At 34.1% G+C, this 24,654-nt stretch overlaps 2 protein-coding genes across 2 annotated transcripts; both read right to left on the bottom strand.

Annotated features, from left to right (window-relative positions):
- Positions 1 to 376: 376 nt before the first annotated feature.
- On the bottom strand, positions 377 to 13,665 carry LOC124373429 (glutathione S-transferase-like). Its single transcript, XM_046831801.1, has 4 exons — positions 13,431 to 13,665; positions 10,163 to 10,330; positions 2,765 to 2,907; positions 377 to 678 (listed from the first exon to the last, which is right to left on the bottom strand). Exons 1-4 carry the CDS (start codon positions 13,570 to 13,572, stop codon positions 475 to 477), a joined length of 657 nt encoding a protein of 218 aa, XP_046687757.1. The 5' UTR covers positions 13,573 to 13,665; the 3' UTR covers positions 377 to 474.
- A 3,205-nt stretch (positions 13,666 to 16,870) lies between these two features.
- Positions 16,871 to 24,534, bottom strand: LOC124373430 (glutathione S-transferase-like). Its single transcript, XM_046831802.1, has 3 exons — positions 23,594 to 24,534; positions 18,245 to 18,387; positions 16,871 to 17,165 (listed from the first exon to the last, which is right to left on the bottom strand). Exons 1-3 carry the CDS (start codon positions 23,742 to 23,744, stop codon positions 16,959 to 16,961), a joined length of 501 nt encoding a protein of 166 aa, XP_046687758.1. The 5' UTR covers positions 23,745 to 24,534; the 3' UTR covers positions 16,871 to 16,958.
- Positions 24,535 to 24,654: the final 120 nt, after the last annotated feature.

Below are 24,654 nucleotides of genomic sequence, written 5' to 3'. Positions count from 1 at the left end.
TAATAACACCAAAAGTATTTAAATCAAATATTAAAATAAATAGCTGATTTAGAGCAGATTTACTGTGACAAGACATGGCCCACATTGAGAGCTGCCGTTTACTCAGTTTGTATTGTGGGCTATTCGCTGAGAACCTCAATGTGGGCACAAGTTCAAATTGTGTGGCATACTTTACATCAAATCTGTTATCACGTTCAAGTATGGATGTTTTATGCAAATGAAACCATTTAATTAAAGTTGACAACAGTAAAACGACTTTCACACATAACGTAGCTATGGTGGGCAGGGTTGATTTTAACACTTTTACTTATGTATATTATGCACATTTCGGATTCAGAGAATTCGTCATCAGGTATAATAGGTTAAGGTAAATGCATTTAATTTATGAAGAATTTTATTAAACATTACTTATTCCATATAAAATTGATTATCATTAGAATTATTAAATTTATTTTTCAGGTGGTGACACTCCAATTATTTTTTGGGGATTAAACCCAACTCTTCTTTAAAGGTCAAATCGTCCGGAGGGCGCTTGTCGACCCAGGCCTTGATGGCGGGCAGCGCGAAGATCTTCTCCTTCAGAGCTTTCATGTTCGGGTAGCCATCTGTTATTTCAGTGCCTAACAGATAGTTCAGGCAGTCGCTAAGGGCACCATAGTACAGGTCAGCCCATGAAAACTGTGGAAAGCGTAAGAAATTAGTTGTTTTCACAAACTATTGCATAAAGTATGGTATAAACAAGTTTAAAACCTTTGAATATATTTGAGGCGAATTAATTTTCTGTACGGTGTCACAATTTTAAAAGGTAATGGATGGTTATATTTCAACTACTTAAGCATTGCAGAGTAAACCCGACAGGATGTGGAATTCAAAAGTCATCTACATACATGTTTGTTATATACTTGTTAGTGTTTTAAGGTTCGAAGATGGCACTTAGGGTATACAATGTGTTAATAAGTACAATATAACATTTTTATTCTTTATTTTGTTACATATATGCTACTCATAGTAACAATATGAGTGATTACGGTTACTACCATAATGTCCGACTCAACTAAACCTTGTCTCGAAAATTACATAGCCTCACATTAGATAAATTCATTACCCAAAATCTTGACAAGCGACATGTCAGGTTTATGGCCATTTACATGTATGCAAAATTATCAACTCGATTAGCGTACGGTGTATGCCAAAGATAAAACGTTATTTAAAATTTCAAGTTATAATACGTTTTATACTCACACATATAAAACATCAGTTAAGGTTCGGGATAGCGATCATTTAAAATAATTTAATACTGTATCAATTACAACTCAGCTTTTGAGGATCGTTCAGCAAAACTGAAAAAGGGGTTTACAATTTTCAGGTAATTTACAACACTTTTGATGTTATAAGTCACTCTGTACAGATACGCAGTGAAGTTTTTATTTTAAGGAAGAGGCAAGAAAATTCATGTATGCACACAGGTGACCCGCCTGTAGTTTAGGGCTCTCACGAAAGACGTAAACTACCCCCTAAAACCTCTTCTTTTGCGTCAGGATCCTAACCTGGAAACCGACAGCCACTTACTTCAGGTTAAGTCTGATTTTAACCTAAACCCTCAGGGCTCGCGCCGATCTGGCCTTCGAAGAGCTAGGTCTAGACCGTGTGACGATCTAGATCAGCCTCCTTTGCGGGGAGGATGTTCTGGACGAGGTGCGACGAACAGGCCCAGATTTCTGACCCTCCAGCATTATTTCCGAGGTTACCGACAAAGCACCAACAGGGCGTTTCCTAACGCAAGCAGCGGAAGAAAGTGTGCTCCACGTGTCGGGAACGCCCGAGAAGTAGATTCAGTCCGGTGACCCTGTTTGGCCATATGTAAAAGGTAAACCTGGAAGTACCAAGTCCACTTGGAGGTAGTAGTCCACCTCACCGTTTCACCCAAGGTTGGACCTGCGGGATAAGACTTGCAGACCATCGCATCGTCCCCGAAATTCATGTTCCCACATCTCCCGCCAGTTCCGATAGGTGCGAGCACGTTTTTTTTCCTTTTTAAAGCGGTGGTCACCACGTCGCTGGTAGATCCCTTCATGTCTCCTGCTAAGAGCTTGTGTAGACTCCAGCGACCAACAGGACTGCTGGCCCAGAGGTCGTGCGATACGCTGAAGCGATTCTGAGTTCTTCTGGACGCTGAACTTGTCCAAGCCGAATCCATTACGCTTTCAGCGTATCTGCCCACACCTCAGTTTGTACAGGAGAACGGTCTGGACTGCAGTGAAGGTCTTATAGCAAAAGTAATGTAAGGAAATGTTTTATTTTACCAGGCGAAGTTGGGGGAAGGAGTACGATGGTGTGTTGAAGTGAATCTAGATAATAAGAAGTCAAGCTTTTTTGCTGCGATGAATTCCCAAAATAGAGACAAACAAAGAAGCCGACAAAAGGTGGTCCAGGCTCATAGGAAATCGCTGGTATTATTGTCATAAAAATCGACATAACCGAGTAAAATACACGCACAATACCGGAAACTTGGATATTTGGAAACTATTTACCTGTGTATTTGCAATACTATTAGGAAATATTTATATAATCAAGTTTAATATGGTACAGTATGTGATATGTTTCTTGGTTGTTGTTAAAATAATGTTATCTTGCTCATTTATTAGGTACTATAGTAGGCTTGTTTAATTACAATGGACTCTATTGCTAGCGTGAAAATGTATATTTTTCTCGTAACTTATTGAATCAGAAATAACATATAACAAATATACAAAAATCAGCCTACCTTTCCGTTGGCCAAATAACCATTGTTCTTTGCTACATGGTCATCAAGTTTTTTCATGTAAAATGGCACAATCTCGTTGAAGGTAGGCCCTTTCAGTGCTTCTTTCCTTGCTACGTCCATTTCGTAGTGGTATTTCACCAATTCTAGTAACAAAATACATATAAAGAGTTGATTTTGATACATATAACTATTAAATTTGAAGGCAGTTGAAACCATTAATTTATAATATTGTTGTTTCTATGACAGTGACATTTAAATTAAGTATATAAACCGATTTAAGGAATAAAGGCCAAATCAGTAGTTTTCAAGAGAGTATAAACCTTAGCTATAGCTTAGTTATGAGCTATTTTTCTCCTCTCCCCAAGTCACGCCTCCATGGCGACGCTCCCCGTGAGTGAAATAGCGGTGACGGTCTGAGTGGAGTACTGGGGCAAAACGTTCTTACATCGCGTCGGTGGAATTTAAAGCCGGATCCCCATGCCAAGTGCCTGGCGCTCTAGCCACTATAATAGGTAAATCAGTTTGGTAGTGGATCGGTTGGTAGTGTACACGGAGCGTGGCGTTTTTACAGGTGGCGAGCACTCTGTTAGAGATATTAGGAACTACGATGGCTTGACCAGCTGTTTTTCTCTACTGGTTGCACTCCAGTGGAAATATTGGGAACTACAACAGTGGCGAATACTGTATGAATTAGCCACTTCCAATTATTCTCCGTGGCCTATTTGCTAGATCGTCAGACACGTAAGCACGAGGATCCAGGTTCAAATCCCGGCCGATACCACAACTTTTTGTCTCAGTAACCATTCGGTAAGAGTACCGCCATGACGGGGGACGTGAATTGGGAAGAAGAAAGGGTAAGCTCTCGGGCCGATCAGAGACTCGGTCTATACTCTCGGGGATACAACTCAAACCATTTGCAAATATTTATTTGATTCCTCCCCGGGAATCGAACCAGTGAGGTCTTAAGAAGAAGAAAGAAACTTTATTTCTCACAAAAGAAACCTAGTAAAAAAAAAGTAAAAAAGATCTCCGGCTCTACCTTAGACGCTACTATATATCTACGCTAAATGTATAGTTATTCAAGCTTACAAACCCCACTCATAATGGCATCCTATAGCATTATTGATATTTCACTATCCAACATAAAAATGAAATAATATATTAACATACGAGTGTAGGCTATGTACTACATGCCAAACATTATATCAATTTCTGATGAAATGCTAATAAAACCTTAGAATAATACTTCATTACACCTTTCACTGTATTAATTACATATCAGATAAATAATTTACACAGACGTAGAATGCTGGATCCAGTGGATTATTTCAGTTAGTTCTGAGATCTGACGCTAGGTATGCGCCACATAAGCTGAGCTACTTCACCTCTCACTCCACAGATGGCAGTCCTAGCGCTCACTATTGCCGTGCCTCAATTTATAGCATTGGCTGTGTTATCTCTTGTGTAACTAATACAATCAAAGACTACACTGGTTAACATTAAAAAAGTAATGCAGTGCCCTATGTCAGGTAATGTTTAATATCACTTAGGTGGTATTTTAATTATTACTTATTAATTAGGATTTAATAGGATTTAAATAATACGGCACATGTTCACAACACAATGTATTCTTCTAAGCATCTTCTTAAATCTATCTTACGTGGAGCTGTGTGCCATTACAATACTGGTACACTGCCACATTCATATCAATATAGATATGTACTATATAAAATATACAACATATTACCAATATGTAACATCCTCCCTTTTTAATAAAAATGATAAAACAACACAAACAGATTAAAGTTAATATAATTATGAAAATGGATGTTACCAAAAACTTTCAAACAAAAGTTATCTCTAAACAAAGTCATTCAAATGAGCAGGCTTTCTGATAGCCCGACCACATCTAGTTGTTTGGTTTTGCACTGGCTTATCAGGAACAACATTAGGTCTTTCAACAACATTTTCTATATTGTTATCATTTGGCCTACCCACATCATTTTCTACAAGTTTTTCCATACGCAGGACAATTAGCCCTAGTATGCTCAGTTCCACATTTTAGACACTTATACGTTTGTCCTTTATTAAAATCTTGACGAGCTCCTTGACCTCTTGATTGGTCGCTTAGTTTTTGGTTTGGACTAAAATTATTGTTTTTAGGCCTATCATTAGTGAAATACTTAGGTCTTATATAACCTTTCTTCTTGATTGCATGCAAGCCTACGCTATCTGCAGTACCTAGGCCTACCTTGCCTTGAATCACCTGTGCTTGCTGCCTACTCAGTTCAGCAGCTCGACACTGATTCAACGCCTTAGACAAAGTTAAATCGCTTTCTCTAAGTAGAGCTTCCTGTAACTGTTTGTCGCTAATACCAATCACTACCCTATCTCTTATTAGACTGTCTTCGTCTTCTTTAAAATCGCAAGGTTTGGCTAGAGCTTTCAATGACGTAACGTAATGATCTATAAGTTCATTTTCTTGTTGTATTCTACTAAAAAATTTATACCTACAGTACACAACATTCTTCTTAGGATTGAAGTATGCATCATAGAGTTCGATCACTTTTGACGTGACAACGTCTTAAATTAGGTTGCGGCTCGGAGTCACTCATGAAAAAGTGTAACGCCCGGTAACGTTACGATGCCCGTCCAGTGGGTCCGCCGCACGGGATCCGCACGGGATAAAGCAGATAACTGTGGGTCCGCCGCACGGGATAAAGCAGATAACTATGTTTATTCGTGAAAATGTGGAGTGCTTAGATTCGTCATTTACAACAACTACAACAATAAAGGTAAATAATTGTACACTGATATTTCATTATCGTAAACTATGATTGATTGATTAATTGTTAGATTGACACAAAAGTTGAGAAACTGAGTTTATAGGTTATGTCATACTATTGACAAATGTTGATAGTGTTAAGTAAATTATTAGTTTAAATCACTCTGCAATCAATCGTAATTCAGTCGATTGAGAAGAAACAGCTCGTATTGCTAGTCAAACATTTAAAATAACAAATTATAACCTCTAACCTGTCATAACAGTGCGACCAAACAAACGAACTAAACCGACCAATCACCACGCGCGGAGTTAGAATTTAACTGTGTTTAGCAAGAATTTTTTTGAAAGTATCTGCTTCGTCTTGTTTAAATGTATTATAAATTTCCATACCTTCATCCCCTATGCAATGTAAAAGCATTGCTACTTTAACTTTGTCTTCTTTTCCGTCATTGCCTGACGCAAGGAGGAAATTTCCAAACTTTTGTTTAAACAGAGCCCAATTGTTTGATACGTTTTCATCAATCACTAACCCTCGAGGTTGTTTAAAATCCATTTTTAGGTTATAATTTCAATCTATTAACATTACTTAAAAACAAGGTTATCGCGATTATTACTTCACGACACTACTTTTACAGTATTCACACCTGACACCATGTTTAATATCACTTAGGTGATATTTTAATTATTACTTATTAATTAGGATTTAATAGGATTGAAATAATACGGCACATGTTCACAACACAATGTATTCATCTAAGCATCTTCTTAAATCTATCGTGGAGCTGTGTGCCATTACAATACTGGTACACTGCCACATTCATATCAATATAGATATTTACTATATAAAATATACAACATATTACCAATATGTAACAGGTAAAAGGACGTAAAAGAAACATCTGATAACGTTTACTTAAAATAACTTTGTAAGATTCAATGAAAATACGTCTGGGCTAATACGACTTTTTATTTAAACTGTTATAGTTAATTTAATTATGAGCAAAACAGCAAAAATCATGGCTATGTGCATGACAGTCGCTTGGATGGGTGACCGCTGAGCGACCCTGTCCTTGCAAACAGCCCGCCTGCCTGGCCATTGGTGGTGGTTTGGAAGTCACATTTAAGCCGTTGTTGATCTCCAGCTTAAGTGCCATCGAGGGATTCTTATCCATAACGTCGCCTGGTAAAATAAGAATGTACACGACATTCTATTGCCAAAATTTAGTTTAGTGTGTGGCAAGTCATCACCACATTTTGTTGCGCATGTCTAATCTTATGTGTTCAATCCTCGACGGTTATTTATCGACATTTCATAATAATACAGCAAGTTAATATTGTTCCCCACATAGTTTTAAGTAAATAAAATTCTCTACGTTGACTACTGACGTGTTGTGTGGCAACGTCGCGCGGACTTGTCCATTCTATTGATCGCCGCTAACGACACTCTTTCGTGACATCTACAGTAGAGATAACCTCCGTCCCATTGAGTTGAAGGCGGTATACATGCACAGTCATTAAGTTTAATTATGATAGTCAAAGTTTGTCAGGCTTCTAATATGGATTTTCCATTAGTTTTTTAATATTATACTCTCGCATTAGTTCGTAGGTTTAATACTTTCAGTTAAACTTAAAATACCTTCTAGTATGTTTAAAATATGATTTATTCCAAAAGAGAATAGAACATTATACTCTCGCATTAGTTCGTAGGTTTAATACTTTCAGTTAAACTTAAAATACCTTCCAGTATGTTTAAAATATGATTTATTCCAAAAGAGAATAGAACATTATACTCTCGCATTAGTTCGTAGGTTTAATACTTTCAGTTAAACTTAAAATACCTTCCAGTATGTTTAAAATATGATTTATTCCAAAAGAGAATAGAACATTATACTCTCGCATTAGTTCGTAGGTTTAATACTTTCAGTTAAACTTAAAATACCTTCCAGTATGTTTAAAATATGATTTATTCCAAAAGAGAATAGAACATTATACTCTCGCATTAGTTCGTAGGTTTAATACTTTCAGTTAAACTTAAAATACCTTCCAGTATGTTTAAAATATGATTTATTCCAAAAGAGAATAGAACATTATACTCTCGCATTAGTTCGTAGGTTTAATACTTTCAGTTAAACTTAAAATACCTTCCAGTATGTTTAAAATATGATTTATTCCAAAAGAGAATAGAACATTATACTCTCGCATTAGTTCGTAGGTTTAATACTTTCAGTTAAACTTAAAATACCTTCCAGTATGTTTAAAATATGATTTATTCCAAAAGAGAATAGAACATTATACTCTCGCATTAGTTCGTAGGTTTAATACTTTCAGTTAAACTTAAAATACCTTCCAGTATGTTTAAAATATGATTTATTCCAAAAGAGAATAGAACATTATACTCTCGCATTAGTTCGTAGGTTTAATACTTTCAGTTAAACTTAAAATACCTTCCAGTATGTTTAAAATATGATTTATTCCAAAAGAGAATAGAACATTATACTCTCGCATTAGTTCGTAGGTTTAATACTTTCAGTTAAACTTAAAATACCTTCCAGTATGTTTAAAATATGATTTATTCCAAAAGAGAATAGAACATTATACTCTCGCATTAGTTCGTAGGTTTAATACTTTCAGTTAAACTTAAAATACCTTCCAGTATGTTTAAAATATGATTTATTCCAAAAGAGAATAGAACATTATACTCTCGCATTAGTTCGTAGGTTTAATACTTTCAGTTAAACTTAAAATACCTTCCAGTATGTTTAAAATATGATTTATTCCAAAAGAGAATAGAACATTATACTCTCGCATTAGTTCGTAGGTTTAATACTTTCAGTTAAACTTAAAATACCTTCCAGTATGTTTAAAATATGATTTATTCCAAAAGAGAATAGAACATTATACTCTCGCATTAGTTCGTAGGTTTAATACTTTCAGTTAAACTTAAAATACCTTCCAGTATGTTTAAAATATGATTTATTCCAAAAGAGAATAGAACATTATACTCTCGCATTAGTTCGTAGGTTTAATACTTTCAGTTAAACTTAAAATACCTTCCAGTATGTTTAAAATATGATTTATTCCAAAAGAGAATAGAACATTATACTCTCGCATTAGTTCGTAGGTTTAATACTTTCAGTTAAACTTAAAATACCTTCCAGTATGTTTAAAATATGATTTATTCCAAAAGAGAATAGAACATTATACTCTCGCATTAGTTCGTAGGTTTAATACTTTCAGTTAAACTTAAAATACCTTCCAGTATGTTTAAAATATGATTTATTCTAAAAGAGAATAGAACATTATACTCTCGCATTAGTTCGTAGGTTTAATACTTTCAGTTAAACTTAAAATACCTTCTAGTGTGTTTAAAATATGATTTATTCCAAAAGAGAATAGAACATGACTTGTGTGGTAGAAATTTTGTTCGGCAAATGTAATTCGTTGAAAGAGCGCTACCAGCATATGCCTATAAAATCGTTTTATTTCTAATCCATCTTCTAGTAATGGACTCAATTTCATTAGTTAAACTTTAAATGTTTAATATTTTTTATTATTGTTAGATCTACTCAATATAGCGTATTTAATGCTTATTTTAATATATTAATAATTATTATTCCTTAATTTACCACTCGATCGGTAACGCATAACCACGACGGTTGATGTTTGTTTGTATGTTTTTTTTTTTTATTTAACATTCACAGCTCACTTGTAAATGTTGGCAATTTTGAAATGTACCAAATTTTCAAACAAAAATCTATATAATAATTAATACAATTAAAATAATAAGGACTCCTCTCTTGTCCAATCCTATTTCAAGTTAATTTTATTTCGGTGTAAAATTTTGTTTATCTAATCAGTACGCTATACAAAACACACACAATAACCTGCCAATAAACAAAATATTCAATGACTGGTTTTAAAATGTTTTTAAATAACTGAAGTAATCCTTAAAATAACTAGGCCTACTTAAAAGCGTGTCATGATTAGTTTAAGGTATATCTAGTAACATTTTTACAGATTTTTTAAACTCGATTTTGAGTTAACACTTCATAGAAAAGGTTTTGATCAATAACTAAAACATATATATCTTACGACCAAAAACTTTTTTTTATAACGTAATTATGTAAAAAAATCATTCAGAGAGTCACAAACTTTGTACCAACATTTTCAGTTATTGTTCCAGGATCAAAGACAAACCAAACTATCATATTAATACTTGCGAAAACTTAATAAATACCCAAAAAGCCACGATTTTGATTTGTTTACTTAAATAAACTGCTAAATATTATTAAGGCTTGTTGTTTTTTATTTTTATTATTATTTGTTATTACTTTTTTCTAATTCAGTCTTTAGGTTATAAAGCTATATACTGAATTTCAAATTTTTACAACAAGCCGTTCCCAAATGAAATATAATTAATTTAAGAGACAACATTGCGGCTGTTAGGATGATTATTGAATTGTCACAAATTTTGATATATTCTTGTTTGTATCTGGTCCTGCAATAACACTTGAAAAGGTTGGTAAAGAGTTTCGTGACCGGATCAGTGAACCGGTTCGCTCATGGTCTGTGCATCACTAGTACGAATATTGGTTCTCAGATAGTCTACTTACCAATACGAAGATCGGTGAGGACATCAATTATCTCATCGATCTTGAGATCCTCCCAGTTGTCCTTGCCACCCAGTCCTGCCTCCTTCCCCAGGTAGCGGCAGATGGCCACGTTTTGAGTCAATTTCTGTCCATTCAATTCCAGCACTGGACATTTGCCCCATGGAGTATCTTGAACATATACGAATAAGTCCAGCTGGATAATACTTATCTAGCAAGTAACGTGTAAAGATAATAAATTGCCTACGACAAAGCTGTTGGTGCTGCCACTATTTTGTTTTGATTACATTGTGTTTTCTCTTTGTGTTCATTTTTTTAACGTTCTTTATCCTCCCAAGTTCTAAGTTCCTTGACAGCTAGTTTCTAATTCTAATTTACTCTCACTACATTACGGTACATAATTATGCAAAATATAAACAATTTACGTCATCGTTTACAACAAATAAAATTTAATACCGTACTTAATATTTAGTAAAGGAAAAGTGATCTCAGTACGAAGTTGGTAGATTTTGTGAGAACTGTAGTATTATTAGGTCTACTCTATTACCAGGGGATTTACATGTACTCAATATATCTAAAACCACTCTAGATACAAAAAAATATTGTATAACAATGGGTTTAGGAAATGTTTGAGGTTTTTCTCTAGGTTAAAAAATAACGGAGTTGTCAATTTTCAAAAGTTTAAACGGCCGCTCTGAAGGAAAGAAATGGCGTACCAAGCTGGTCAACGAACTTAGACAAGGAGTTTAGAAAAAACAGTTTTTGTACCAAACTTCGACTTGTTTCTCATTCCTATACCCACGTCTTTGTAATAGTAAAGTTCTTATGGTCATTACATGTAATCAATATCTCAAAAACCGCTCGAGATACCAAAATATGTTGATTACAAAATTTATAGTACAAAAGGTAAAATAAATCGTTCTACCACAGTCTTTATCGTCGAGCGCCTCCCCCCCCCCCCCCGTCAAACGAGCTGACAGTAATGATTTCCGCCATCAATGACTGCCTCACTCCGCGCTGATGGCCAAATGCATTACTACTAATAGGCTACCCGTTTGGGTATACTCATTACGTCCCCGCAATTTACTAGCAATTTTATCTTCATTTCAAACACAATAATATTGATTTGTTGTTATTTTTTCCTTTTTTACAGCAAATATCGTTTGGTAAACTCAGAAAAGACTTATAACGATGACAATATAATATTCGTTTTTACATTAATACATAACTAAATTATTGTTACAAACTGAGTGAAACGGTAGCGTGATGGCGACTGCAAACGAATTTCCGATAATGAGAAACTCCAACAATCAACAGCGATAACGGGGCACAGAGAGCTCTCGCTGATAACGATTGAGATAACGAATCTACTTTATCGTATACGGTTAAAACAGCTAAGGCTATAAAATGGGTCATGGACGACAATTTTTGGATCCGCCATAAGTATGTAGAAATAATTTTGAGCTGGTAAAAATAGTTTAAAAAATGCGAGACAAAATTCAAAAGATTCCCCGGTAATTTTCTAAAGTACGTCACAACAAAAATTCGACGTTTCGAGAACTATAACGCACCTTCTTCTTCAGGTGAGAAATTACTTAACATAAGTGTAGCGAGAGACTAATAATTAAAAGTTGGCTTTGTGATTCGTCAGTTATAACTTAAATAGCTTCGGAATTTTTGCACCTTTTAGGGCCATATTCTGGAACATTTGGCTCGGTCCATCTTCTTAGAGGGAATTTAGGCACCATTACATATTAGTTCTTAGAAATATTGTCCTAGGAAGAGGTTTTATCTGTTGCTCATTTTCAGGTATTAAAAACTACTACCTGCGTACATTTTTGTCGACTTCGTTGTATTTTCTACAGATACTATCTTGCATTTCTAGTCCCATTGTATGTAAGCATTTTATGAATCATCCATTTTTCCACCATCAGAAACCCTCTCCATTTCAACAAGTTGTCTGAAAGTCCCCTCAATCTATATGACAGTGTTAAATCGAAATATTTTTTAATAAACAGGTATAGCCTGGTGTTCCCTGAAGACCGAATGTATGACTTTTTCTCACAGATTTGTAAGACGTGCGTGAATTAAAATGGATGATTTAAACAATTATTAAAATGAAATAGAATTTACAACTGATACCCATTTAATAAGTAGTCATAACTGAAAAACAATTCAAATTGAACTAATGGTTTTTTTGTTCGATAACGCATTGTATATATTTATTTTTATATGAAATTAAAAAATCAAGTTTTAAAACAGCAGTACAAGATTATGAATCAAAACTCTTTGATGGAATTTTAATCAACTGTCAATGTAACTATAATAGATTTTCAAGTTTCTTTATGGTGGTGATAAACCAGCATTCAGACTCATATATCAATCAAATCCCATTATTTACTTCTGTCCTTTGTAATTTTCTTAACTCATTGCGTATAGTTGGTTATCTGATTTATCCTAAAAATAATTTGTAAGAATAAATTATTAGTCTAACCCACAATCTCAAATAAATTGATACACTAATGAGATAGAATTTATTGATATACAGGTAAGTAGGATAAGGTGTCCTAGACGTACATTCGGAGAACGAGAGGGGCTTTAATAGTCAAACAAAATGTAACCCTACTAAATCACCCATAGAGTATCCATTTAAAATATTTTCATTAAATTACGCACCTAGTTACGTTTGAAAATGTTGAAATTATAATTTATACTAATAATACTAGGTTTGTTTTAATGTTAAACATTTATTCTTTAATTCTCACTAAATAACTGTTAGACATGGCTGTAACGTAAAATATTTCAAAGACGTTTAAAACGAGTTAAAACATGAAGTACCCTTCAATTTAGAATTTTGAAGTATGTCGATTTAAACTTATTTAACTACGGTATTAATTTTGTGGAAATGAAGAAATGGTAGTAAATATGTTCATATGGTACATGTCATTTTAAAGGGAATTATAGCCGATTAAGTAAAAGTATTTTATCTTTAAAGTATTTGAAAATACCGGTTTTTTATGTAGGCTAAGACCCACTTTTCTCGTTCTCCTAATGCATGTTTAGGACAACTTATCTGACTCACCCTGTATTGTTTAACGTACCTACAACTATATTATTTACTATAATTAAATTCTCAAATAATCTATTTATCAAATAGACAATAATAAACATTATTTTTTACATTCAGCGATAAATGTAAATAACATTATTTTATGAAATTATACGATTGTTATGAGCCAAAGTGATTGTTTATTCCAATGTTTGTACTTACTTGGTTTGATTGTTAGCCATTCTTTCCCTCCAAATCTGTAGTCTTCAAAATCTTTTCCGAGATAGGACAGCATAAATCGAATAGGCTCTGCAAGCCCTACGAGAGTGAAGTAGGATAGTTTGATTTTCGATTCACCAGCCATTACAGTGAAGTAGGCTATAACCTCAAAGTCGAAACAACAAACAGCAGCTGGGACTGACCGCACAGCTCAACGGGTGGCTGTAGATTGTCGAGTCTATAAATACAAGAGTGGTAAAGTGTGATTCAAGGTCAGATGATAGCTCCTCCCGCTCATGAACCCAGCTGCATACAAATCACCATCAGGGCTGTTTCTAGATATCTTAGCACCCTGGGCAAGATACATTTTTGAGTAACTGTAGTTGGTTATATTTTTTTCCTCACTGTTTAATTCTTAAAACTGAATATGAACTAATAAATTATTCATTTATATATCTCTTATCATACTGATAGTTATTGTTTTTAAATTAATTTTTGAACTATGAAAGACATTAATAATGATTTCTATACAGTGTGAGTTGAAAGTATGGATACGCTCTGTTTAGTTTTTGATGGATAAAGATGGAGGGATGGAACTTGGGGCACCTTTCTAGGAAATAGAAGTTAACTTTTTAGTCATTGTAAAACTTTGCTAATTTCCCTAAAATGGGATTTTGGGGGGGGGGTGGCTGAAAATGTGTAAATGTAAAGAAAGACCCATTAAGTGACACCTCATTTGAAAGGTCTTGATAAAAGAAGAAAAACAGTGGGAACTAGAGCTGTCTGTTTCAACCCAGTACAAAATGGTATCTCATTAGGCTATATAATAAATCCAGATAGAATTTCGATCAATCAAAATATTAGTGCATCAATATTGATTAAGTTAGGTTCAATACTTGTACAAAAATTATTAAACCTGATTAGTGTTAACCGAATACTTTTTATAAAGTCCGTTTTTATTTTGATAAGATAATCAATAAGAAATTCATAACATAAGTATTTTAGATAGTATTTATTTTGTTTAACCATCATCACATTGTATAATGAGTACACAATCAAGTAGACGGTGGATAACACCATATTTAAATTAATTTATATTTGTATCTGTACTGATATTTGATAGGTATTAAGATATTTATAGTCAAATATATTTGAACATTCATGTACTATTCATGTCATATGATTGTCCAACATCTTCAACATTAGTAAGAGACTTTATAAATTAAACAGAAGGCCTATTATACATAAAACGACTTTTAAAAATATGTTGATTTAGTCCTATACCACAATACATAAGAAGGTACATGATCTAAAAAATACATAAGAGATAAGGAAAATATAAATGTTTCAAAATAAAAATAAGAGAGAATTATTACAGTGTATAAAAAAGAACATTAAAAAGAAACTATTGGATTTTTAGGAGTTTTTTTATGAACCTACAAATTTTGTATCGATATAGTTAAACTTTAAAAGAGATTAGACAAATATGTTTTAACGTTTTAATAAAATGAGAAGCACAGCTGTAATATTGTCAGAAAATATGGCGCCACTTTTGTTTAAGATGTATTAATGATCACTTTTAAAATGTAGTCAGATTTGATAAAAAGTTGCCTATTGCAATTGTCTTTTTGAAGTTCTGAAAGATTTTTGACGTTTTCTGACTATGACCACCAGGATCGAACCATAACCTTCTAATGATGATAATATGTTCTTACGAGTTTTTTTATATCTTGTAAAATTTCCAGATGATGGGCAAACAAAATTTTAAGTAGTATACATTGCTGGAATAATTGTGAAGCGATAACCGCCAAAGTTTTTAAAATCTTAATAGAAACTATGTTAACTATGCTGTTAACTAAGCTGTGTTATAGTTATATCTTATATAGCTATGTTGACTGAAGATAGTTTCAGACAAGAACGTAGCCAGGAAAAATGTTTGGGGAGGTCCAGACAACTGATATTTTCCCATAGTGGACAGAGAGTAAGGCCCCATTTTGTTCCTTAAAAAGTTCTTGACCCCTTTCTTTGTTGAGAGCGATCTTTCAGCAGAACATGTCAGTAATACTGAGTTATTTAAATAATAATAATCGTTTACTAAAAAAGTAATTGAATATTTGGGGGGGGGGGATCCGGATCTCTTGGACTCCCTCGCTGGCTACGTCCTTGATTTCAGACTAAACCGGTGGTACAGAGACAATATTTACACATAGTTTGGTTGAGTTTGTTAGCCAGTCTTAAGCACTCAAACGCTTCAAGATGGCGGCAAAATAATTTGCATTTGGGCCAAATTATTATCTTGATTTTATCTTTAGGTTTCATAACCTAAATAAATGTTGACACTTTTCTAAAAATTTTGAATTAGTATCATATATTTTTACTTATTTTTCAATAAGTTGTAAGATTTCAATATGTTGGCCTTTAAAGTTATAAAAGTATACAGTTTCAATATTATGAAGATTCTAAACGTTTAAAGTGTTACAACTATTTATAACATTCTAACATTGAAAGATACTGTTCCGTTAGTGTTGTGCAAATTAGAAATCTAAACTAATAATTCGTTTTCAGTTTGACATTTAGAGATAACGGTCACAAATAAAATCTATTTTTCTTCCACATGAGCCGGAATAGATATTTTTTTCTTGCAGCAAATTTAAGTGTAAATTTGCTTACAGAATTCTAGTTAATGCCAAAGGCTCTGTAACATTCAGGCTTAAGCATTGCTTTCATATTATCATATTATTCATATTTTTCATTTATTATTATCTGTTGTTTGACACCAATTCTGATCTTCATGATCTTGTTTCAAGTTTGATCAAAGGTTTTTTTATTTTATTTTGCAACTGCTGTTTGTGTAGTTGTGTAGTTGTTCTATGTATTTTTTTCATCTAAATTAATTTTCTATTGCAATTTAACTCATCCCTACCAGTTATATAAATATTGTATTCTTTTTCCTACTATCTCTAATTCTCATGTTCTGAGTGTTTTGCATTAATAAATCAAGTGATTCTGTCACTAAAAGTCGATACAAAAGACAAAGTATCTTCAATTGAGAACAAAAATAAAATTGAACAAATCACTTATTTTAAAGATTTTTCTCACAATTATCAATATCTAAAAACAATTTGTATCGGATAACTAATAAACTAATTACTATACATGTTTAGAATTCACTAAATTAATTTAAAGTGATGCTTAAAATGGTCCGATTAATAACATATTGCATTTTACTATCATTAACCAAATAATACGATGTCAATGGGATAACGGGATGGGGGAGAGGGGGTGAAACGGTGGTGTGACGGGTGCGTGGTTATGGAATATTGTAAATAGAATACTTTTGTTAACTGAGGTGGCCACATACAATCAGAACTTTGTAAGCATATGGGTAACCTTTGAAAGAGAGCAGCAATAATTATTTTATATTCAAAATCAGGAGAATTAAATAACAGTATAGTGTAAAGATTTATTATAAAGGGATGCCAATAACAAAAAATAAATTACTACAAAAAATGCGCGTGAAACGTTCTGAATTCATTTCTTGTTTGCAGCAGCAAACAAAACGTCTTCGAAACTGAAGTCATCTGCAGGTCTTTTGGCAAGCCAAGCCTTGATCTGTGGAAGCGAGTTGACTATTTCTTGCAGCCGTTTGACATTTGAATAGCCATCAGTTATCTCAGAACCATTCATGTGGCTGATGCCATCGCTCAGAGCAGTGAAGTACAGATCAGCCCATGACATCTGCACAGATCATGTTTAGTGCATGTTTGTGCATCTTTAGCATAGATAGTTTAGATCATTGAACGATAAAATTATTTGCAAAGCTCTTGCACATGAAGGGATGGATTTAGCCTACTACCGCATTGAGAGGGTGTGTATCTTATAATTAATAATATACTAGCAGTTACCTACTGCTTCACACACAATTTCAGTTTGAAAACAAGGAGACCCTGAGAATATTCTCTTTAAATGGCATTCCAAACAATCCTGAGCTAAGGGATAATCACTTAAAGAATTAATTGAATTAAGAGAGGCTGATCCCTTTTAAGCCTTATTCTGTCTGTCCCTATAAGCCACTGGACTTGTATGAGGATCTTATCAAACAGAATAAGGGGGAGACTTTACAGTAAAAAGTGCTGTGTACACAGACAGGTTTTGAACCTGCACTATCTCTAACTCAGATAAAAAGTCCCTCTTAGACTGCCATCAGCATTACCAATATCAGTATAGCACAATTATTACTGCTATCACTTAAAAATATGATATTTCAGTTTTAAACCAAACTGGTCATTCAGGCTTTCTTACTTAAGATAAGATAAGATAAGATGAGGAAAGTCCTAAAAGGACTTTTGCACATCCCCTTCTAAAAGAGATATCATTAATAACAATTGTAACTGGTTGTGTCTAAAAAGGTCTGCTCATATGTTGTATCACCATCTTGTTTTCTAGCATCCCATAGTTCGAGATTTTATCATCTCAAAGTGAAGAGTCGTTGAAAAGTGTTGGGTGCTCAGGAATATCACAGATAGTTCTGTGAGGTTTTGGGTGAACTTTGGGTGGTGAAAAAAATTGCCGCCAAAGCTACACAAGCTGTGCAAATTCAGATAATCTCTGCACCCATTCTACGCACGGAAGTTGAAGGAATTAAAAGGTTTCAGATTGTGTGTACGATTGGGTTTCCATCTTTCTCTTATACTGCTATCTTATTCACTATTAACTTCTGTTTATAAAGAACTTACTTACAACCCGTACTTACAGTTAAAATGATTAACTCTGTTGGTACGTTTCTTTATTTGAAACAAAATAAGATACAAAATTACCTCTTTGTTTGCTAGATATCCTTCGTTTTCCTTGATAAGAGCGTCAAACTTCTTCATATAAAATGGTGCAATTGTATTAAAAAGAGGTCGTTTCAATGATTCTTTCTTCTTTTCGTCGAACTCATAGTAATATTTTGTAAATTCTGTAAAAACGATTAACTATATAATGTAATTATAACCAAAATAAAAGACACTTAAAGGTATTTAATAGTTTGGAAATGAAAGACATGCTTTTGGCATTTTACTAACTTTAATTGGGTGTTATTTATTGTTTGTAACAACGTGAGATTGTTTTTACAGTTAAAAATAGTTAAATTTATATTTGTTTGTTCACATAAAAATTCTTTTACTTTCTCTGTTGTAGGGGAAGGGTGGGCAAAGTGGCCACTGCGGGCATAGTGGCCACGGCCGATTTCTCTGCCACGCAGTGCTGCTACGCAGCGGCCAACGCCTCAACTACTGCGCGAGACCTCCATTAGTGTTCTGTAGCGTTGTGAAGGTGGTCAGTTTACGTGTTCGGATTTTATCATCAAAATGTGTTGTTTTTCAGTTTGCTGATGTAAGGTTAGTGGTCTGCTTTACTTGTTATAACTATAACTACGACCCTAGTAAGTAATGCTGACAATAACCATTAAAAAGAGTGTGATTTAGGCTATCAATTCATGTGTAGGAGTAAGAGCTGGGTGTTACAGATGTACGTGCAAGGTCGCTATTTTGTAATGGCGTCAGAAAGGGCAAAGTGGCCACTGCCGTGGCCACTTTGCCCTCCGCCGTGGCCACTTTGCCCGACATCAAATATTTAGTTTTTTAATATATAAATATACTTTATTTTATATAATATAAAACAAATATTATTTGTTTTTACCTGTTCCGAAACCCAGTTTTAGGTGCCCTAAAGCAAGTATTTAGTTTTATATTTAAAATATATTAATTGTCGATGTGCCCAAATCCAATTTTAGGTGACCTAGAACGGTATTCACTTGTATGCAACTACAACGTATTTTTTTTTTTTTTTAGTTGGAGTCCATGGTGTCCAAATACAAACGGAAAACCGAGCAGCAGTCTTGGGACCCTCAGGCGATGCAACGAGCTATCAACGCCGTGAGAGATGGTATGCCAAATGCAAACAGCTGCAAAAAACTTCTAATGTGCCAAGAAATACGTTGAAACGCCGGGTTTTAAATAAGAACCAGCATGCTAAGGAAACAAAACAAAGTTCTTGGCCACTACCGTCCTGTTTTTTAATGCAGAACAAGAACAGCCTTCTTGTAGAATATCTTTTAGAAATGGAGGGTACGATTTTTTGGAATCACTTAAATGATTTGCGTAGTCTTGCTTACAAACTTGCAGAGCAAAATAATATCACACATAATTTCAACCATGAAACAAAATTAGCTGGGAAAAGATTGGGTTAGGGGCTTTAGACAGCGCCACCACTGAAATGGTGTTGAGAGTACCAGAGGCTACTTCGGCAGCAAGAGCCCAGGCTTTTAACAAAGTAAATGTTACAAAGTTCTTTGACATTTTAGCGGATGTCCAGAAAAAAACCACTTATATCCACCTCACAGGGTTTTCAATGTCGACGAAACAGGACTTATGACTGTCCAGACTAAAATCGTCAAAGGTTTTTGCACTTAAAGGCAGACGACAAGTTGGCTCACTCACATCTGCTGAAAGAGGTGTTCTCTCGACATTTGTAGTTTTTCAATGTCAGCAGGAGGGACTTTTATACCTCCTATGGTCATATTTCCAAGGCAGCGAATGAAAGTTGAGCTGCAAGATGGTTCTCCACCAGGGACAGTTTTTGCCTGCCATCCATCAGGGTGGATGCAAAACGGAACATTTTCACTCAATGGTTTGAGCACTTTTTGCGCTTTGCTAAGCCTTCAAAAAGACGACCCCGTCTTATTGGTACTTGATGGACATGCAACTCACACAAGGAACCTTGACTTTATCGAAAAAGGCTAGGAAAAACCATACAACTGTGGTTTGCATCCCCCCTCATTGCAGCCACAAGCTCCAGCCGTTAGACGTAGCGTTTATGGGGCCATTCAACACCTATTATTGTCCAAGCAATCGAGAGATTTTTACGAAATAACCCTGGTAGGCAAGTAACTCAATACCAAGTGTCTCGTCTTCTCGGGGAATCATTTTTTAAGTGCTGCTACTCCTACTGTTGCGGTTAAGGGATTTAGAAGGTGTGGCATAGTGCCAATCAACAGGGATGTGTTCACTGATGCAGATTTTGTTGCTTCTACAACAACGGAAATTCCCAATCCATCTCAGTCACACCCAACAGCTGACATCAATCCAGTTTTTCACCGGACCCTGATAAAGATGGAACCTGCTGATGCCGATCCCAATGCAAGTGCAACATTCAGGGCCTGTTGATCCCGACCCTAATGCAAGTGCAACATCAGGGCCTGTTTGATCCCGACCCTAATGCAAGTGCAACATCAGGGCCTGTTGATCCCGATCCCAATGCAAGTACAAACCTCAGGGCCTATATTAGGTTCCGGAGACCCCACAACATTATTTGTTCTCGTCTCTTCAAGCCCAAATACCTCAAGCAATGAACGTCCATTAAAAACCCAATGCCTCATCTGCCTTAAGCTCCATTGCCTAGTAGGCCTACCTCATCTGCTTTAAGTCCAACCGCCATACCCAGTACATCATTTGTTGTAAGCCCTCAAGAAATTATCCCGATTCCTAAAACAAACATCATCAAACGACAAAATAAGAGGAAAAAGGGTTCGGCTGCAGTGTTAACCTCAAGCCCTTACAAGGCTGAACTTGAGGCAGCGAAGGCAGAAAAGGAAAACAAAGAAAGACTGAGAAAATTAAACTGGAGAAAAAAGAAGAAAAAAAGAAGTTGGCGGAACAAAAAAAAGAAGCCTGTCAAAGAGAAAAGGAAACCAAAAGTGGCAAAACGTGCTTTGTTTCTGAACGAATCAGATAGTGATGAAAGTGACGCGGATTGTTTGTACTGCCAGAACTTGTTCTCAAAATCTAAAAGTAATGAAGGGTGGATACGGTGTTCGGGTTGCCACAAATGGGCACATGAAGCGTGTGGTTGTGCCGGATGTGAAGAGGATGATAATGAATTCATTTGTGACCTATGTAAATAGACTGCAAACAAAAGACAACAAAATCGCAAAAAGTTGTAGGCCTAAAGTAATTTTTTTATTGTATTATTTTCTACTTTACACGTTTCAAAATATGTAGACAATGTAATAATAATAACTAAATTTGTAACAATACATACATACTTTGGTATTTAAAAATGCATTTGTAGTATTATTTTTTGACATCGGGCAAAGTAGCCACCTGTGGCCATTTTGCCCTACCCCCAACGGGCAAAGTGGCCATTTGGTTTAGGGCGTGACAAAAAAATTATGTTTAAAAAAAAGTAACTAAGATTACAGGTATATATTATTTTTTTTTAATGAGTGTAACTATATATGGTATCTTATAAATAATTTTCATTTCTTTTGAACAATTTATAACAGCTTGAAAAAAATAAGTTTTCCTTAGGGTGGCCACTATGCCCACCTTTCCCCTAAATAGTGTAAGTATTGTGATCTATCAAATCAAACGTTGGCTGCTGAGGTAAAATTTGATTCCATTGTTGATTCATGTTGATACCCTTCATATAAAAAATGTAGGATAGGTATCTGTGTCTTCTTCAGGTATAAAAAATATTAAATATAAGGTTTATCATGCACAATCATTAACAAATCTAGATCTATATTTGTAATAGCAACAAAATTATAATTATAGACAAGTATACGGTACTTTACCTCGTACACAGTTCAAAAATTTGTTTTTGTGGAATTATTAGAGTATTACATCTTTTAGAATGAAAGTTTCATTGTCATGTATATAAAAATGCAAAAGTTAAAAATATGTAAAATAAAATTTAACAGTTTTCAATACACACTGTTGTTGGCTTTCCGTGTTTGTATACACTTGACAAGGGGACTTGCGTTCCAAAACAATGTAAAACCATTGACTAAGTAAGGTGTATATGTACAGGATGTCCTGTATTTCTTTGGCCAATGTTAAATCACATTATTGCTCAGGTCAAGACAAACACATTTCACTATATAAACATACACGCTTACTTCCCATCTGTCTGTCTGTATGTGTTTTATGTACAAAAAATTAATAATTATGTTAAAAACTAATAAATTATATTCTACCGAATTTTCTTTAAATGTTTACAGTGACAAGGATAATTACTACAATAAATATTATTATATTATCTTTAATGTTTTTTAAATGGCCAATACATCTTTTTAACTTTGAATATCTTAAAAAGCAGCAATTTACTCAAGAATTACAAGAATAACATTTTTAGAGGATTTTTTATCACAAACCTAATGCCACAAAAATTATTTAAATTGAATAATAAATAACTGATTTAGAGCAGATTTACTGTGACAAGACATGATCTACATTGAGGTTCTCAGCAAATATCCAACAATACAAAAATTAAATAAACAACAGCCCCTGTAATGTGATATGCCTTTGTCCAGAGAGTTACAGGACACCCTGTATATACGTAATAACCAGCACGAGACACAGTAAGTAGTAAAGCAAACATAACATCACTGTACAATAAAGACACAGATGATGGTTATCAAGTCTACATTTAATTTTTTAAACAGACAAAGTTTTCCGTTGTCAAGTAAATTGCTTTTCTTTTTGATGATTTTGTAACGTATGTGTTATGAACGTAGCCAGGAAAAATTGTTGGGAGGATCCAGACAACTGATATTTTCCCGTAGTGGACAGAGAGTAAGGCCCCATTTTGTTCCTTAAAACGTTCTTGACCCTTTTCTTTATTGAGAACGATCCTTCAGCAGTACATGTCAGTAATACTGAATTATTTAAATAATAATAATCATTTACTAAAAAAGTAGTTGAACAATTTAAAAATTTGGGGGGTGTCTGGACCCCTTGGACTCCCCCGCTGGCTACGTCCTTGGTATGAGTAAACTTTACTAAAATATAACAAGTAGTACTTTTTACATTAGGAGACACACACCAGATCGTAAAACGTAATGCATCTCTTTTTGTTTTTTAACAAAGAACAAATGTGGCTTATACATATATATTTAGAAAAGTATGCACAAGTGTTATCAGCATGCTATCAGCTTTTCCTATGTACTGAATTTAACAAATTCGGCATGAGCATGTTTAAAATACATGGTAGTATTTTTAGAATAACATTTTAATCATACAACTGAAACAGTGAAATTATGATATAAGGATTTTTGCATACATCTTCAGACTAATTTACTAATTATCTTTATGTAAAACTTCAACTCACTGACTTTTACTTACCTCTGACAAAATCAGTATTGACATCAACTATCTGGTCAATCCTGAGGTCCTCCCAGTTGTCCTTGCCACACAATCCTGCCTCCCTCGCCAGGTAGCGGCAGATGGCAGCGGTCTGTGTAACCGTCTGTCTGTTTATCTCCAAAACTGGCATTTTCCCCCATGGTGTAGCTGAAACAAGGGTAAAATGTTGGACTATGTTTTAGTTATAGTGACTATACAATTTAGAATCAGCTGTCTATATCACATAAACTTCTATGTTGATATAACCATAAGTGACATAGCTATATTGGAAAGAGTTGATTCAATGTGAAGATGAAATGGGATTAAACTCAAAATTTACATAGCCATAAGCTTGTACTTTAAGATTAAAAAGCGTACTGTAGTGGAACAACCTTGAGTACCTCATAAGAACAATTTTTTACCTAAAAACACTTTACGCCCTTATTTTTGGTCCTAGAATTACGAGAGAATTCTCATTTTATAGATATGATTGATACGCATCGAAACACCTTTTAGTTATTCTTGTAAAATGTATACTTTTTTAATATTCAAACAATGAAGTACAAAAGTGTTTGGAATGTTTTCTGTACAACCAATAAAAATTCAAAAATAAAAAGCACAATTTAAAATAAATAACTTTATGAAACCTAAAATAATTTTAAAATTTTGAGAAGTCAAACTAAAACTGATCTTTCTACATTTTAACTTCTGAAACCTGTTTTAACAAATCTCGGAAATTTAAAGCTTTGGGTAAATGTAAAAGAAGATAATCAATTAGTAATTTCATTATATTAAAACTCAAAATAGCAAGTTTTTATAAATTTGCATACAGTAGAACTAAAGAATTTTTATCACAAAGATATCTTTAACTATGAATATATACAAGTATAATTTCTAAATATTTTGAGGGTAAAAAAGCAAAAATTCAAGTTTTATCTTGGGGTAGAAATGTATAGCAAAGTGTATTTTGTACTAAAAGTGTACTATAAGTACTAAAGTGTTGACAAATGAGAAAACTATTTATATTGATTACACAATTTCCACTTAACAACAATGACAAT

This window comes from Homalodisca vitripennis, unplaced genomic scaffold (genome assembly GCF_021130785.1).
Source record: "Homalodisca vitripennis isolate AUS2020 unplaced genomic scaffold, UT_GWSS_2.1 ScUCBcl_5528;HRSCAF=12292, whole genome shotgun sequence".
Lineage (NCBI taxonomy): Eukaryota > Metazoa > Arthropoda > Insecta > Hemiptera > Cicadellidae > Homalodisca > Homalodisca vitripennis.
The sequence above is the reverse complement of the archived record's forward strand: the minus strand, read 5'-3'. Positions and strand labels throughout refer to the sequence as shown.